The 19,253-nt window shown below is 36.0% G+C and overlaps 1 protein-coding gene across 1 annotated transcript in view; it reads left to right on the forward strand.

The window, feature by feature from the left end:
• Positions 1 to 1,357: 1,357 nt before the first annotated feature.
• Positions 1,358 to 19,253, forward strand: part of alpk3a (alpha-kinase 3a) — a 99,802-nt gene continuing 81,906 nt past the window's right edge. The window contains exons 1-5 of the mRNA XM_053623889.1: positions 1,358 to 1,859; positions 2,148 to 2,405; positions 3,434 to 3,555; positions 6,818 to 6,935; positions 7,157 to 8,564. Coding sequence (XP_053479864.1) covers positions 2,275 to 2,405; positions 3,434 to 3,555; positions 6,818 to 6,935; positions 7,157 to 8,564 — 1,779 coding nt within the window. The 5' untranslated portion in view covers positions 1,358 to 1,859; positions 2,148 to 2,274. The remainder of the gene's footprint in view (positions 1,860 to 2,147; positions 2,406 to 3,433; positions 3,556 to 6,817; positions 6,936 to 7,156; positions 8,565 to 19,253) is intronic.

Consider the following 19,253-nt stretch of genomic DNA (forward strand, 5'->3'; position numbering starts at 1 on the left):
TTTTCCTCTCACACTGAATGTACTGCTCCTCTCTGCCACTGAACAGAGTAGCTGCAGTGAGAGGTGCACCTGCGGGTAAAAATCGCTAAAGGGGCCTGAAAAGTGGACCGGACCTGTCCCTGTCAAAATGAGTGAGTGAATAGTGGGAGGAGGAAGAGGGGCTGCAGCAGGTAGTAAAAGTGAATGGATTATATTCGTGTTCTATCGAAAATAAACAGCGATCTCATATATATTTACTTTTTATTATTCAAGCACCACTAGATAAAAATGGCTATTTTCAAGGTTTTACAATACTTAAATTTCAAAAAAGCCCAATTCACATACTTCAAGCTCCTTGTACAAACCCTGTCCAATGGAGAATTTCACATGCATTGCAAAAAAAAATAAAATAAATAAAATAAAAAAATACATCTTAGCAACTGGAAATACCTAGAATATAGTCAAATTTATCTAGTATTTCTTACTAGAAGATTACAATAAACCAAATATAACATTATTAAACCTATTTCAAGCCATTTGTACTCATTTCAAGCTTGAAATAGTCTTGTTCTATTGACAGATAATTTTGGTCATTTTAAGCATGTATTTCTAGAAAGAAGCAAAAATATCTGCCAAGATAACTTGCTAAGATGAAATTTTTTTTGCAATATATTATACTGCTGTTAATGCATTTGTATCCATTTTAAATCCAACTTTAATCCACGAATGTCCATTTTGCGCATTAAGAGAAACTGTTTTTTTAATTATTGTTTTACCCAATGTCAGTGCTTAACATGTTAATGCTGTTTAATGGTTTTGATAAACATTTTAACTTACTGGTTTTTATCTCTGGTTTTCCATATCGCAAGACAGAGAGAAAAATAAATGTAAGTTGATAAATTTGGCAATTTACAATAGCAGAAGGAAAATGATTGAAGCCATGCAATATTATAATGTCTGCTATGTTTTTAAAAATCTTTTAAAAGCAAGCATATGGTTAGACTTAAAGTTTTATAGCTCTATGCAGAAGCTATGCAGAAGCTGTGCTTTGTACAATTAAAAATCATGAACTAATTTTTGATGATATTGTTTAACAAAATGTATGTTTAAACATGGGAACTTTAAAGGTCCAAGAAATACCTGTTTAATAAAGGAATGTTAAAATGCAAAGACTCTCTCTCTCTCTCTCAGTTTGTTTCTTTCTCTTGACCAAGTTGTTGACCAAGAGTGTGTGTTTGTGTGTGTGTGTGTGTGTGTGTGTGTGTGTGTGTGTGAGAGAGAGAGAGAGAGAGAGAGAGAGAGAGAGAGAGTGAGAGAGAGTCTTGCATGGAGTGCATGGAAAAATGTGTTTCTGATAGAGTCTGTAACCAGAGCCATTTTATGTTTGGAAAATGAAGCAACAGGTCTAGAGCAGTGGCCAAGTATGTTGACGCTGGAAGGGAGCTGAGGGTAGTGAGTGGCAGTATCATCTGAAAGGGGTTGCTCTAATTAAGGTTGAATGCTGCTTTTAGACAGGTCACAGTCCAATCCCCTGGTGAAACAGACCCCCTCCACCATCCCTGTATAAACTGTAACCTATGTTAGAAGGAACTGTCTGGTCATCTGGAAGACCAGATCATAGGAAAAGGTTATTAAGCTGCATCATTTTGCCTGTGATCAGCGGCTGTGTATAACACTGATTATAACTCTTCCTTAGAGTGTCCTAGCAAGTGGCTTTGGAACAGTGCCTAGATTCAGAAAATGTGATGTGCTCTTGCACCTATTTGTAGGCTTGCTATAAATAGGGCCCTTCTGGCACCACATGCTCAGCCATGATTGACAATTGCAGAGCTTTGGTCCAGCGAAAACAGACTCTAAACGACTAGAAAAACACACAAATGGTGAGTATTTATAAACGTTATAATGTATTTTTGTAAAGTAATGTAAAGTTAAAGTGGACATATATTTGTTCAAACTATAACTGCACACAACCTTAAAAGTAGCTATTCAGTTCTATTTATAACTTTTCCAAGTGCTCTGTCTGATTAAACTTGTATAGATTGTTTCTTAACCTGTGTAATTGTCTTATTAATAATCTGATGTTCATTTTATCACCATTACAATGTTTGAAAATTTGCAAGCCTAAAATTCCATTCACTTTGTTAAAACCGTACTTTTCCTATCAGCAGCTCCAGACTCAGTAGAGTGAAGTATTTTTTACTTGGAGTTCAGTAACAAATTCCAAAGCATCGGAGCTATTCTACAGGAAGCCACCATTTTCATTTGGATTATACAAACCAGTGTATTTTCTGGACAATGACATCACGGAGGCCAATAACCCATTCATATTCAGGCAATGGGAGATATGGTAGTCAAAATGGGGATGATGTCCTGTCACCACGTTTAGATAGCCGCAACTACCTCTCCAGTGTCCGGCCTGAAAACAGGTAGGAGAGCCTTTGTCTTGTCCAGTGTGGCAGAACAGATACTGGATTAGTTGATGTTTAGGAGCCAAATACCATACTATCATCTGATTATCATGTTATCAGTTTGGGTGGTCAGTTATTACTGTAATTATTGTACAACTATGTACAATAATTACAGTAACCTACTTGTACGAATTATTCTGCAGTTTCTAATAACATTTTCCCTATACACAGTAAAGCATAAATAAATATCTTGAACTGAAACTATGTTGGTCTTGTTTCGTTACTGCCCTGCTTCAATTTAATTATTATTTCAATACTAGAAACAGCATAATAAATATATTTAAAAATATGGTACTGCTGCTACTATACTGATACAATACTGATACAATGATAAAAATGATTTATATTAATGATATGTGTCTCTGAGGAATATCAGTAGCAATTATTTAAAATTAATACAGATTGCTGACATTGCAAATAATATACCCAAATAGCAATAGAAGGATTGCTTAAGTAACTACAATAAAATTTAGATTAAAGACACATGGAGATACCTATGTCTCATAAGTTGTTTGGTCTGCCATTTACTAAATAGCTACTCAATTCACAGGTATTCAAACTACAAACCAATGAGGTAAACCATACTTTAAAAATTATTTTTATACTAATGGCATCTAACAAAATACCCACCCCAACCCTTGTATTTCCTAAAACAAAAAGCAGACAATTTAATTTGAGCTGCAGCTGGTACTGTGGTTGCTATACAAATATTTAAGTTCCACCAAAAATATTTCTTGTTTTCTAATGCTGTGAAGGTATTTATTAACGCAACTTCAGTTTACTGAATTCACTACACAATCTCCCCAAAGCCATAGCAATGTAAAATCAATGACCCCCAAAACCCACCCACACCCCCATATCAATCCTCTATATCTAGTCATGATTGGTTGTAACAGCATTGCTGAGTGGTTTAAAAAATGCCTGTACATTGAAATCACAGATAACTTGTGAGTTAATGATCAATTTATATGGTTTTTCATGTTCAGGAGTACATTTTGTACTGTCATGTCCCAGCTGACAGAAGAGACTCAGCCATGTTTTGAGATGACCATCAAGTCCAAGGCAGTATCAGAGGCGTGCAATGTGAAATTCACCTGTGTGGTCACAGGTAGGCCTTCACTGCTGTTACGTACTACTGGATGTGTATGTACATAGATTGCTATCAAAAAATGTATATATCGAATTGCAAATATTTAGAGGTTTTGAAATGATAACTTTTGATCAGCAAATATGAAATGCAAACAAAATCATTATTTAGGTATGTGAATATGAAGAATCTTGGATCACTGTTTTGTAAATTTTTATTTGCATGTGATCTTTTGCAGTCTTTCACATCCTCTCTAACAAAACTTTCAAATGTGTAAGTAAGCGATCAAAAGCAAAAAAAGAACTGTAATCATAAACCACTGCAGGTGAGAGGTTGTTCTTCTAGCCCAGCATAAAAATGACTGCTGGGGCAGTGGTACTTCAAATGTTAAGGCTCTGGGCTACTACTCAAACGGTTCAAATCATAGCACAACTGACATTGTGCTCCGATTCTAGCTTCTCACAAAGCTAGGATACAGTGCCCCTAGAAAGTATTCACCCCTAGTGAATTATTTCTCTTTTTTCTGTGTTGCAACATCAAATTTAAGTATATTAGAATGGGATTATTTTTTCTGAACATAAAGCAGTCAGTCCGTCCACCCCCCCAAGTCTCTTGCATGAACTACAGCTTTGGGTTGCCTGTGCACTCTATTTGAAAGGATGGCCTGATCTTGGTAGTGTCTGTGTTTTGCCATAGTTGGGTTTGCCATACATATTTTGTTATACTGGATTTCACAGTGCTCTTAAGAAGGTTGAGAGCTTCGCTGACCTTTTTATAAACTTTTCTAGCTTCTTTCCCCTTAACAACTGCATCTCGAAGCTTCACAGGCCGTTCCTTGGTCCTCATGCCAGCAGGACTAATCTGTCAGTGATATTTATTGTGCAAGCATAGAATTGGACACAGGTGCATTTTAAATTAACACAGATGTACCTTCTTTAGCATATTTGGTGTGATCCCTCAAGAAAATTAAATACAAATCCCAATTTAAAGTATTAAAAGAAAAGGGGTTGAATACTTATTAAGCGTTAAGCATTTTTTATATTGTGTGTTTTTAAATAATTCTGAGGACATCTAAATAATTTACATCATTTTATTTCTGTAGAGAATCACTTCAAAAGGAGCAGAAAAAATATCAATCTAATATACTTACATTTCATGTTGCCAAACAGAAAAAGAGAAATAATCACTAGGGGATGAATGCTTTCTGGCAGCACTGTATGCGAAGAAAGAAATTCATTGTACTGTACAGTGGTGCTTGAAAGTTTGTGAACCCTTTAGAATTTTCTTTAAATCTACATAAATATGACCTAAAACATCATCAGATTTTAACACAAGCCCTAAAAGTAGAAATAGAGAACCCAATTAAACAAACGAGACAAAAATATTATACTTGGTCATTTATTTATTGAGAAAAATGATCCAATATTACATATTTGTGAGAGGCAAAAGTATGTGAACCTCTAGGATTAGCAGCCAATTTGAAGGTGAAATTAGAGTCAGGTGTTTTCAATTAATGGGATGACAATCAGGTGTGACTGAGCACCCTATTATTTAAATAACAGGGATCTATCAATGTCTGATCTTCAAAACACATGCTTGTGGAAGTGTATCATAGCGTGAATAGAGGAGATTTCTGAGGACCTCAGAAAAAGAGTTGTTGTTATCAGGCTGTAAAAGGTTACAAAACCATCTCTAAAGAGTTTGGACTCCACCAATCCACAGTCAGACAAGATTGTCTACAAATGGAGGAAATTCAAAACCATAATTACCCCTCCCCAGGAGTGGTCGACCAACAAAGATCACTCCAAGAGCAAAATATGTAATAGTCATTGAGGTCTAAAAGGAACCCAGGGTAACCTCTAAGCATATAAAGGCCTCTCTCACATTGGCTAATGTTAATGTTCATGAGTCCACCATCAGGAGAACACTGAACAACAGTGGTGTGCATGGCAGGATTTCAAGGAGAAAGCCATTGCTCTCCAAAAGGAACACTTCTACCTGTCTGCAGTTTGATAAATATCATGTGGACAAGCCAGAAGGCTATTGAATATACATTTTATGGATGGATGAAACCAAAATAGAGGTTTTGGTTTAAATGAAAAGCATTATGTTTGGAGAAAGGAAAACACTGCATTCCAGCATAAGAACCCTATCCTATCTGTGAAACGTGGTGGTGGTAGTATCATGGTTTGGGCCTGTATTGCTGCATCTGGGCCTGGACTACTTGTCATCATTGATGGAACAATAAATTTTTAAGTATACCAGCAAATTCTTAGGAAAATGTCAGAACATCTGTCGGTGAACTGAATCTCAAGAGAAAGTGGGGCATACAGGAAGACAATGACCCTAAGCACACAGGTTAAAAAAAAATAAAGTTAATATATTGGAATGGCCAAGTCAAAGTCCTGACCTTAATCCAATAGAAATGTTGTGGAAAGACCTGAAGCAAGCAGTTCAAGTGAGGAAACCCATCAACATCCCAGAGTTGAAGTTGTTCTGTACTGAGGAATGGGCTAAAATTCCTCCAAGCCAATGTGCAGGACTGATCAACAGTTACTGGAAACATTTAGTCGCAGTTATTGCTGCACAAGGGGGTCACACCAGATACTGAAAGCAAAGGTTCACACACTTTTACCACTCACAAATATGTAATACTGGATCATGTTCCTCGATAAATAAATGACCACATACAATATTTTTGTCTCATTTGTTTAATTGGGTTCACTTTATCTACTTTTAGGACATATGTGAAAATCTGATGATGTTTTAGGTCATACTTATGCAGAAATATAGAAAATCCTAACATTCAAGCACCACTGTACATCGGTAACTCTAATGGCAATAAATATTATCTTTCCCATTTCTGATACACTGTAGTATTAATAGTGTTTTATCATCATTCTGAAGTTAAATAATCGTTCATTTTAATATGCTTTCAATTCTGTATTTGCTGTATTTGAGGATAATGAATGGAAGAAAACAGCTAGCTTTAAAAACTCTAAGCACTTTTGACGATTACATTTAATGCTGCAAAAATAACAGACATGGCAAAAACTACAACAAACAAACAAACAAAAAACAAACAAACATGAAGTTTCCTTCTCATTAGTCCGTACATTTTTGGTTGTACAAGATGTTAATTTCTCAAAGTTCACTCTACTACATAAATATTGACTACACTGTCTGTTCTTTCAATATTGATTGATATTGGGGAAAAACAGCATTTTCCTGTTACATTTAAGTGTTCATGCAACAATTTCTTGGATTGTCTTCCTATTCATAGGCTACCCAGTTCCTGAGCTGACTTGGTATAAAGATGACATGGAATTAGACAGATATTGTGGTCTTCCCAAATATGAAATTTTCCGCAATGGCAAAATCCATACACTCCATATCTACAAGTATGTTGAGCAGAACTGACTTTCACAAATTTTCTAGTAGATGGCAATACTTATGTAACCTTTCTTATTTCAAAAATGAATAATCATAAACCTTTGCATTGTTTGACCTTAACATTAGCATTAATTTAACTGGATTTTGTTTAGCAGTGTGATATAATTCCAAATCTTGGTACATCATTCTTACTTAATTACTATATATTGATTTGTCAATTTCTTTTTAGCTGCACAGTGGATGATGCAGCTATCTATCAGGCATCAGCCAGGAACAGCAAGGGCATTGTCTCTTGTTCTGGGGTATTAGAGGTGGGCACCATGAGTGAATACAAAATCCACCAGAGGTTCTTTGCCAAGCTCAAGCAGAAGGCTGAGCTAAAACGAAGAGAGTTAGAACACAGTTACTGCCAAGAGAAGGAGAACATTCTACAGGAGCAACTGAGCAGCAGCCAGAACAATGTTAGATGGACTGATGGTCTAGTAAACAACTTATCATCTGTCCAGGTCGGAGAGGACAATAAAGAAAAAGAGGGGGAAATAATTGATGAACAGCCAGAAGCTCTTAATGACAAGTTGAATAGGCTTTCAGTGAAGGTCCACAAATATCCGATGAGATCTGATAGAAGTCAAGAAAATGACAGTCAGCATATGAGCTCAGATGTAGGTCAAAAGAATGTTAATCAACAGCTTATCTACGATTCGGAGAAGGCAGAAATTGGAGGCACCACCCTGTCTATGAAAGAGAAAGTAAGCAGAAATAGTATCATGATCTCCAATGGATTTGATGAGGCTTTTACCACTCAATCTAGCCAAGCTGCAGGAGAAGGGAAGGATACACATGAGGGAATGAGCCTGGCAAAGATCTTGGTAGAGTCCTTGCAATTAAAATTTGGTGAAGAACAGCAAAAGACTACACTTCAGTCACATGAGATCATAAGCATTAAAGCCAGCACCATTCAAGAAAGGGAAAGAGAAAATGAGGTTGACCCAGAGGAGGAAAAGATGAAAGCTGAAGGAAGGCATCAGGAGTGGGAAAGTTGCTGGGAAGGAGAACAAGAGAGATCATTGGGAAAAGAAGAAAATGTTAAACAGCTCGAGTCTGAACATAGAACTGAAGTTGCTTCTGAAACAAAGATAGTATACAAAAAAACAGAATATCAGCACAAGTCTGCACTCAGCTCAGTGTTTCATTCCCTAAAGGATATATTCTTTGGCAAGAGTAAAAAATCACCTGAGATCTCCTCTAAGAAAGTCACTGACATAAGTGTTGAAAAAGAAATCCTGGCTGTTAATACAGAAGCACATTGCCATTTCCCACAAACACTGCCACAAAAATATGACACAACATCAGGGGTCTGTGGTAGCATACCAGATCAGCTTGTACCTGTGGAAACAGAGCAGCAAAATCAAATTGGAAACCATTATGTAAATACACACTTTTTCCAGGAAACACCTTCATTGCATATTAAGACTGAGATGGAGAGTTTGAATTTGGATAATCACATTCATGGGTTTACTACGAATTATATCAAAGATATATCCCAAGCTTCTAAGATACATCATGAGAGCGTAGAAGAGGAAAACAAAGCTAGCCCAGAAACACTTCAAAAGAACACCTTGTTGACAAAGCTTGAGGTGAGTTTATTCCTACTTCTTCACTACATTAATATTTATGTCCATTATGGATATGCATTCCAGAATACACCGCCAATGTAAAAATACCAACCCAAAACAAGCTATGTGCTGTATTTACTTAGTGGCTTAAAATTTCAAAATTTCTGACTAATTTCAAAAGCCAACTAGCTCTTTAAGGCCCTCATCAGTAGTGAAGGGCGACTGTAAAATGTGACCAGTGAGAATACAGGTGCATCAGTGCATCAGCAGTTCTCATGAGCAGCCACTCAAAGGGCATGACAGGATCATTAGTGTCAAACTACCATATTATTTCATTTACACACACAAAAAGTATATATAACAACATGCAGTACTATGGCCCAAGTCGCTCTTTGTAATTCAGAGCAGTCATTCCATAATGACATTGATGTCCACTGGTAAGCACAAGTGAGAATGTTTAAAACTAATTTTGGCTCAGAGAAATGGACTAAAATGGAAGAAAAATTTTATATAATCTTAGAAAACAGTGACAATTCTATTTATTTCAAGAGCTTCTACTTTTATTTCTCTGTTTTTCTAAAATCAAGTATTATTTTAATCAATGTCTTTTTCAATGAAATAGATCTAACATAGAACAATTTTGATATCTTCAGTTGTTCCACTAGACACAATACACAAGTTTTCTATGCACTTGCTTCAACATAGCTCTATTATTTTATTTATTAAAATGTACAAAAGAAAAGCACATTTTTTTCAGTGCAAATATAGTATTTTCTTTTTAGAATTTCTGATAAAAGGTACTTATGATAAAATACATTAACTACAAATCTATGGGAACAACTACAAATCATGAAAGGTCTCAAGACATAGGCCAACAGGTCAAGCCAAACAAATATGTTCTTAATCTGGATTTCAGAATGGATTTGAGCTCTTATTAACAGAGTTTACTGGAACAGTAATCTAGATCTTAGGAGCAACATTATCTGAAGGGTCTCTACATAGGACCTTTATGACACAGTGATAGAATTGCATAAACCATTTATAAAGCAATGCTGGGAAATTTATTTATGCTATGGCAATACACTTGAGAAGACATTAGTGGTTTAATATGACTTTGTCTTTACATGTAAGAGAGTCTGGTTGAAATCACTATAATTTATTTGTCCTTTTCTTGCAAGTTCCTATTTGGTGTTTACTAACAGCATATTCGTGACACTGAGATCATACTCAGTGAGAGTATACATTGATACTTAGTGCTTTATAAGAATGTTAAAAATGCAAATTTGAGTATGATTTTACTTTAGTTTTAGTTTTAGTAAGGGCATTATAGTAATTAATTTGGCTGGCATATGGGTTTCGTAAATATGTGGAGTCATAATAGTTCCAACAGCTAACAGGCCAACAGCTTTCTGTTGAGATGCTTTTCTATATGACAATAATTAATTCCAAGACAAGACTGAAAACGTTACAGATTAAACAGAGGGGGTAAAATAGGGCAATAACAATAGGGTAATTTTCTTTTCTTTTTTTCTTACTGTCCCAAAATTTTAAGCACTGCATTCCATCGACCACTCACTTAAATGAAAGGACAGAAAAGTACCAAAATAGATCATGGTTTAAAAAGGTTTCATTTTACCACATAAACTATGATATAACTATTGTTTCTACCCATTGGCTGTATTTCATTATTGCCTTGTTGGAACACAATTTTTTTATGGTAAAATATTTGGTTTGTGATGTCCCAAATACAACCCCAATTCCAAAAATAAAGTTTGGACAGTATGGAAAATACTAATAAAAACAGGAGAGGAGTGATTTGTAAATGTACTTTGGCTTGTATTTAAACAAAAAACATATAAAGACAAGGTATTTGATGTTTTACCTAATCAACTGCATAGTTTTTTTTGAAGGTAAACATTTATTGTGAAATTGATGAATGCAACATGTTCCAAAAAAGTTGGGACAGGGGCAATTTAGGACTAATAGCGATATGACAAATTGAACTAAGAAGGTGATGTGAAACAGGTGAGGCAATCATCTAATCATAGTATATAAGGAAGATCCAAAAAAGGCCTAGTCCTTCAAGTGCAAGGTTGGGTTGAGACCAACAGATGCGTCAGCAAACAATCCAACACTTTGAGAACAACATTCCACAAAAACAAATCGGTAGGATTTTGGGCATGTCACCTTCTACAGTGCACAATATAATTAAAAGATTCAAGGAATCCGATCAAATCTCGGTGCGTAAAGGGCACGGCCAAAAACCACTTCTGAATGTGTGTGATCTCCGATCCCTCAGACATCACTGTCTTAAACACCGGTATGAGTCTGTAATGGATATCCTGACATGGGCTCGGGAATACTTTGGCAAACCTTTGTCAGTCAACACCATTCACCGCTGCATCTACAGACGCAAGTTAAGGCTTTACTATGCAAAGCAGAAGCCATACATCAACACTGTGCAGAAGTGCCGCAGCCTTCTCTGGGCTTGGTCTCATCTGAGACTGACAGTAGTAGAGTAGAATCGTGTTTAGAGGTCCGACAAGTCAACATTTCAAATTGTTTTTGGACAAAGCAGCCATCATTGATGTCGGGCCAAAGAAGAAAAGGACCATCCAAGCTGTTATCAGCATCAGGTCCAAAAGCCAGTATCTGTCTTGGTATGGGGGCCCATGGCATGGGTAAATTGCTCATCTGTGAGGGCACCATTCATGAAGAAAGATATGTACACATTTTGGAGCAACATATGCTGCCATCCACATCAAAATAAGGCAACGAAGGCCGCATACAGTTGGATGAATGGGGGAAAATTCCGCTTGCTAAACTTAACCAACTGGTGTCTTCTGTGCCCAAATGCTTAATAAGTGTTATTAAAAGAAAAGGTGATGTTACACAATGGTAAACAGTCGACTATCCCAACTTTTCTGGAGTGTGTTGCAGTCATCAGATTTGAAATGAGTGTATATTTTAAAAAATAAATTAAATTCACAAAGTAAAACATAACGTGTTAATAATGTGTTTTCAATATAGTCCAGGGTGAATTGAATTGTCAAATGACTCTTTTTGTTAGTTTTTTGCATTTTCCATACTGTTCCAATTTTTGGAATTGGGGTTGTACCTGACCACATTACACTGGGAGTTCTGGCAGGGTTTAAACAAGTTCTGAGGTGACACATCTGTTCAGCTTGTTCAGCTATTAAAAGCTCCACAACAATGTGAGACAGAGAAACCTCAATGTTCATATGCAGATAGATAATTTATTATGTTGAAAGAAGATATGCAGCTTTTGTTGATATTGTTGCTATTTTCTTTATACGAAAGCTAATTTCTGCACAATAGACAGACTGTAGTCAACACTATGGGACCCTAACAAACAAGCTACTAGACCCATAAAAACATTTTCCATCTCCAGTTGCAACATTAGCCTTACATAAATCATCCGGTATTACTTTATACAGAGGTGCTAATATCAACTGTTTAGCTACAGCACTTTTGACCCTTAGCTACGGCAATACAGAAGATACATGAAAAGTACACTTTTATTCTTTTTTCAATTAACCAAATGTGAATAAATTTCACTAGAAGTTTCATTCAAATTCTGCCTGGCCATATACATTTTTTGTGAGCCTTTTAAGGGCCATACAGTGGGGGAAATAAGTATTGAACACGTCAACATTTTTTTCAGTAAATATATTTCCAATGAGGTTATTCACATGAAATTTTCACCAGACTTTGGTATTAACTCAAGAAATCCACACATATAAAGAAATCCAAACATTAAAACCCATAAATGTCTAATAAAGTGGAATGACAGTAAAAAAAGTATTGAACATGCTTACTGAATTTTATTTAATACTCAGTGGAGAAGCCTTTGTAATGACAGCTTCAAGATGCTTCCTGTATGAAGAAATTAATTGGCTGCAGTATTCAGATTTTGATTTTATTTTTAAACATATTGTCTTTAAATCTTGTTCACTTGGATTCAGTCAGGTGATTGACTGGGCCATTCTAACACCTTGATTTTTTTTTTTTTTTCTGTGATACCAATTGAGAGTTTCCTTGCTGTATGCTTTGGATCGTTGCCCTGCTGGAAGGTCCACCCACATCTCATCTTCATCATCCTGGTGGATGGCAGCAGATTCTTCTCAAGAATCTTCCGGTAAAGGGCTCCATTCATTGTTCCTTCAATTATATGCAGTCTGCCAGTACCATGCAATGAAAAACAGCCCCACACCATGATGCTTCCACCTCAAAACTTCACTGTTGGTATAGTGTTTTAAGGGTGATGTGCAGTGCCATTTCTTCTCAAACATGGTATTTAGTATGACAGCCAAAAAGTAAAATTTTGCTCTTGTCTGACCAGACTACACTCTCCCAGTATTTCATAGGCTTGTCTAAATGAGTTGTAGCAAACTTTAAACGAGCTTCGACATGCCTTTTCTTTAGTAATGAAGTCTTGCGGGGTGAGCGTGCATAGAGTCCATGGTGGTGGAGTGCATTGCCTATTGTTTTCTCTGTGACGATGGCACCTGCTGCCTCCAAGTGTTTCTGGAGCTCTTTCTGAGTGGTCCTTGGCTCTTGGGCTACTCTTCTGACTATTCTTCTGACTCCCTGGTCAGAAATCTTGCGAGGAACTCCTGTGTGTGGTTGGTTGATGACAGAGTGATGTTGCTTCTACTTGCCGATCATTTTACCCATCATGAGATGTTTCTTGCATGACACCTTGGTAGCAAAAAGCCTTTTTATAGACCATCAAATTACTAACCCAGTAGATATTAATTTCCACAGATAGTAGGTATAATTACTTTCTAACTGCTTATGGATTTCAGATGGTTCCTTGCCTTACCTTGCCTTGGAGAACTGCTTTTTCTTAGCGTGTTTGATACTTTTTTCTGTGTCATTCCACTTTATTACACATAACTTTATTTATGGACTTTATTGTTGTGAATTCTTAATATTTACAGACTTCTTGAGTTAATACTGATGTCTGATTAAAATTTCATGTGAATAACCTTATTGGAAATATATTTACTGAAATAAATGTTGACGCGTTCAATACTTATTTCCCCCACTGTAAATTAAGGTGATTATTATTATTTTTTTGTTTAATAAAAGTATTATTAAACATCCTACTGATGACCAACAAAAATCTAGACTCTGACAGTAGAATAGGACTTTTATTTAGGAAAAAGAAGAGCTAGAAGAAACTGTTCAATTGTATGGTGAATTCAGATATACAGGGATATTTTTAATTCCAACTTCTCTTGGCTTATTAAGCTTTTAAACACATGATCCATTTCTAAAATCCTCAAGGTGTTGACTATCTACATATGAAGGAAAAATATTAATATCATATTCTGAAGAAGCATGGCTTATGCTTAGGTCACTTAGCACTGACTGAAAGCCATTTGGTAATTTGGGACATGTGTTCATTGGTTTATTCTTTTAATTTCAACCACAATTGCATACTTAAAACATTAATTGTTTGTAGCATATTTAACAATAACACCAATAAATCACATTTCATAACAGAACTTTTAAATCCTAATCCAAATCCATCAACATATTGTAATATTTTTTGAACACAGTAGATTAAGCAAAATTGACACATGGGCCAAATTCCCTTAGTCATTCATAACAATGGGTAAGACCAAGGAATATAACTGTGATGTGTGGCAAAACTTCTTGAGCTTCACAAAATGGGAAGTGGTCATAAGAAAAAATCACAAGCATTGAAAATGCCCATTTCCACCATCAGGGCAATAATTAAGAAGTTCCAGTCAACTGGAAATGTTATGAATCAACCTGGAAGAGGACATATGTCTATATTCTCTCAACGCACTGTGAAGAGGATGGTTCTATGGTCAGGTGAAACGAAAATAGATATTTTTGGCAATAAACACCAGAGACTGGTTTGGTGCACACAGAAATGTTGCCATATGGGGAAGTACCCCATGCCCATGGTTAAATATGGTGTTTTTTTTTTTTTAATGTTTTGGGGCTGTTTGTCTGCCAGAGGACCTGGACATTTTGTTAGGATTCATGGCATCATGGACTATCAAATATCAACAGACATTAAATGAAAACCTGATTGCCTCTGCCAGAAAGCTTAAAATGGGCTTTGGTTGATTCTTCCAGCAGGGCAATGATCCAAAACATACATCGAAATCAACACAAAAAAGGTTTACTGACCACCAAATCAAGGTCCTACTATGGCCATTCCAGTCCCCTGACTTGAAACCCATAGAAAACCTTTGGGGTGAACTGAAGAGGAGAGTCCACCAGCACACAGGGCGGTGGTGGGAATCAAAACCCAAGCCTTGGGGGTGCGAGTCAAATGTGCTAACTACTAAGCCTCTGTGCCCCCCTACTCTTGCTCCACAATATAATATTTGTGGCAAGAAAACTGGTTTGTTGTCAAAAGTGGAATGCTAGTTACGCCACCCACTAATAAATGTTACTGTGCAAACCAGTAGTAGGAACACCTACTCGCAACTTCATAGTACAATGACTGGTGAATTGCAGCGATAAAATCACTGTATGTGTGAACATACCTATCGTAGTAGAGATTGCTGTTGTAATATTACACAGTAGGCCTAAGTAATGTTCCCAGTCCGCCTTATTCCTCTGCTTTTTAATAAGTTACACCATACATAAAAACACGATTTAATGCATACAAAAAATTATCAATTCATCAAATATAGTGAGGTGTTTCAGGCATTCCTTCATGCATTTATTATATTTCTTCATTTTTCCTCTCCAGTAAAAAAATAATTAAATGCCCTCTACTAATATTGGCACCTTTGGTAAATATGAGTAAAGAAGGCTGTGAAAAATGGTCTTTATTGTTTATCTTTTTATCTTTTGTTAAAAAAAATGCAAAAAAACTCTCACGGATATTAAACAATTGCAAACACAACACAGGTTTATATAAAAAAAATATATTTGTTAAATATCGGTGTGCCACAATTATTGGCAGCCCTATGAATTCATATGAGAAAAATATCTTTCAGGTATATTCCCATTGATATTTTACTTTTTTTTAGTACTCCTGGGTGACTAGGAACAGTAAATTGTTCAACCATGACTTCCTGTTTCACGGGGGTATAAATATGAGGTAAAACATAGGCCAAATTCGTTTAGTCATTCATAACAATGAATAAGGTATTTATGTTCTTCCTCATCAATCTGGGCATTTTTCCCTACTTTGTGTCATATTGTGTGTTTTTTTTTTTTTTTTTGAAAATTGTTCAATAAAAATGCTTTTTAATATTAAACACTGTCACTCATGTGTTGTCTGTATAAGATCATTTAATTACTAGAATGACAGTAGACATTTGTTTAGACAAGTCTCAATATAATGTGAGCCAAAGTTGGTGAAGATTGGACAGTTTTTTTAAAATCGTTATTGTATCTATTGATGGCGATTCCACAAAATTTGTTGCATAGCCTCAGGACATGGTCCTGTAGATGCCTACTAAGATTTATGTCTTGTTTGTAAAGTCGTCGGTGAGATACTGCCTCACTTTCTGTTTGATGGCTTCAATATCAGATTTGTTGGCCCATTATGGGCAAACTATTTGGAGTATTTGAAATTCTTTTAATAACTTTTGTCCCAGTTGGTCTGAAAATGTATGCCAAATTTGGTGTTGATTGTACATGATATGTAGGAGGAATAGCAAAAATCCAAGGTGGTCAACAAAAAGTACACTTTGACTTCAAATGTTGGTTTGTGTTCACTTCAGCATATTCCAGGGAATTCTAGGAAAAAAGAACTGTGAATATAGTACAAATTACTCAAATAATATACAGAAAAAAATGAAGGTTGTTACAGTTGACCACCACAAGGTTGCACAGTCATGAAACGTCTTGGGTACATTCATGTCATGGTCCTAAAGATACATATCAAGTTTCATGGTGATACATATATACATTGCTGAGATATACCCCCACATCCTGTTTTCTGAATTTGCTAGCATGTTACAGGAGAACGTTTGGAATATCAAAATTCTTTTGATTCCTTTTGTTCAGACAGGTCTCAAGATGATGTGAGCTGAATTTGGTGAAGATTGGACAAAATGTGGAGGAGGACCAAAAATGGCAGTTAGATGTCTGCATTTTTAGCATGATATTGTACCTTTTGACCAGTAGGTGGCAATCGCACGAAATTTGTTGCACAGCCCCAGCTCATGGTCATGGAGATGCCTACCAAGTTTTGGTTAGTGCACAAAGTTGTTGCTGAGATACCTGTTTGGCAGCTTCACTTTCAGATTCATTGATCAATTATAGACAAACCATTTGGAGTATTCAAAATTCTTTGATACTTTTTGTGAGACTTACTCTGAAGTCTGTGTGCCAAATGTGGTGATATTTGGACAAAATTTGTAAAAGAAATGGTGAAAAAACAGCTTTTGACATAATCCAAGATGGCAGAAAATATGTAATTAGGCAGAAACTGAAATCATAGGATGCACTGAATTCATTTCAACCCAGGGAATACAGCAATGCCTGGCTCAAAAAGTTATGACCATAAATGTATTTCCAAATTAGGCCCAAATTTGACCCGAAGGTGGCGCTAGATCGTTGGGAGCACGTGGCCCAAATTTGGTCAGGACGTTCCTCAGACCCTACCCAATGAGGGTGTCAAATTTTGCAACTTTTTACAAGACAGTTCCATGGGCTCCCATAAACACACTAGCCAGAAGAAGAAGAAGTAATAACGCAATTATAGCAGCAATTACGAGGCCAACCACAACAGAGGCAGAGTAAAGAGATAAGCAAGCATCAGAGCATAGTCATGATTTTACATATCAAGTTTCAGTGTAATACGTTGTAATGTTGACAAGAAATGGCATAAAACACTTTGCTGCACTTATTGTCAATGTGTTATATGGAAACAGTTTTGCCAGCATGCTCTGATGATGATTTATGTGAAATTTAATGAAGATTGGATAAATGGTCTAGGAGGATTCTGAAAAAGTAGGTTTTTGACATGACTCAAAATGGCGGACAGATAAAATAGCCTACTGTGGAAAATGTAGATCACTGGTTTTAGACCAACAGTCTGGTCTTTCAACATGAAATTCATAAGTTATTGCATGGACTGAAGATGATCCTATTTGAAATTTGGTGAACATCAGACGAATGGTCCAAAAAGCAAAAATATACATTTTAATATGAGCACTAGGTGGTGCTGTTCCAAAACTGTGCAGATATCCTCACGTCAAGATGGCTATGACATTTACTAAGTTTGGTCTGAATATGTTAAAGCTTTACAGACATTCCGTTAATGCTTCAAGGCGTGCCTTCAAGAATTATTATTCAAGAACAGTTTGACTAATCAACTTGAATTCCATAACTTTTTATCAGCATTGTCTGAAGATTATCAAACTTGATTTTGGTCAAAATGTCTAGGAGGAGTTTGAAAAAGTAAGTTTTTCAGAAAATTCAAAATAGCGGAAAATCTAGTTGGCAGAAATTGAAAGCATGGTATGGAATAAACCTTGCCAAGGAATCAGAGGAAAAAAGAATTTTGTTTCTAGCCATTGTGGTTCAATGGGCTGCCATAGACTTGAGCAGAAGAAGAAGAAGAAGAAGAAGAAGAAGAAGAAGAAGCTGAATAATAACTTGAGGTCAGATGTGAAGTTTTATTTCATTATGAAGAAGCATTGCAAAGATATGGCCTATATTTTTATTTATTTATTTTATTTTATTATTTATATTTTATTTATTTATGGCCATTTTCTAAATTTTCTGACTCTTAGGTGGTGCCGTCACAAAACTGGGCAAAGACCCTCAGGTTATGGTCCAAATGATTCCTACCAAGTTTCATTTCAGTACGCAAATGTTTTGCCCAGATATTGCCTCACATCTGATTGGTGCCTTTGCCATAAGATTTGTTGCTGTGTCAGTCATTTGCATTATCAAAATTCAATTTGATAACTTTTGTGTGGCTTTGTCTGAAGTTTTATATGAGGAAGGTTTGGTAACAATTAGAAATACATTATAGGAGGAGTAGTGAAAAAAAAAAATAATTCAATGAGTTTCAAAATGACCAACAGGACGTACACCCCAATTTTTTTTAATGTTGGTGTGCATTCATTTTGGCCTATTCCATTTAGCACAAGTTCTTCAAAGGATATAAAAAAATTTAAAAGCTACTATAGCACTCCACCATTAAGTGGCACTAGAGTGAAACTTCTTGGGTATGATCAGGGCATGGTCATGAATATACATAACAAGTTTGGTGCTGATATATAAATGACTTAGGACTCTGTATTTTGCTTTTGTGGGCACATTGTGGGAGAATGGTTTTCAATTTTGTGCAGACAGGTCGTAAGATGATATGATCCAAATTTGATGATTTCTGGGTGTAATTCGTAGGAGGAGTATCGAAAATACTGAATAGATTCAAGCATTTTCTACATGTCATTGTAACTTTTGACCTCTAGATGGTGCTGCCATGAAATTTGTTGTGTCGCCTCAGGTCATAGTCCTGTAGACACCTACCAAGTTTCATATCAATGTGTAAAGTTGTTAATGAGACTTCCCTGTCATGTCACTTCCTGATTGGCGATTTTATCTGTGGATGTGTTGGCTTGTTACAAGCGAACATTTTTGAAAATCAAAATTCCATTCAATAACTTTTGTGTGGATTAGTCTGTAGATCTTATGAGCCAAATGTCATGAAATTTGGACAAAATTTGTAGA

The sequence above is a fragment of the Ictalurus furcatus genome, chromosome 4 (genome assembly GCF_023375685.1).
Source record: "Ictalurus furcatus strain D&B chromosome 4, Billie_1.0, whole genome shotgun sequence".
Lineage (NCBI taxonomy): Eukaryota > Metazoa > Chordata > Actinopteri > Siluriformes > Ictaluridae > Ictalurus > Ictalurus furcatus.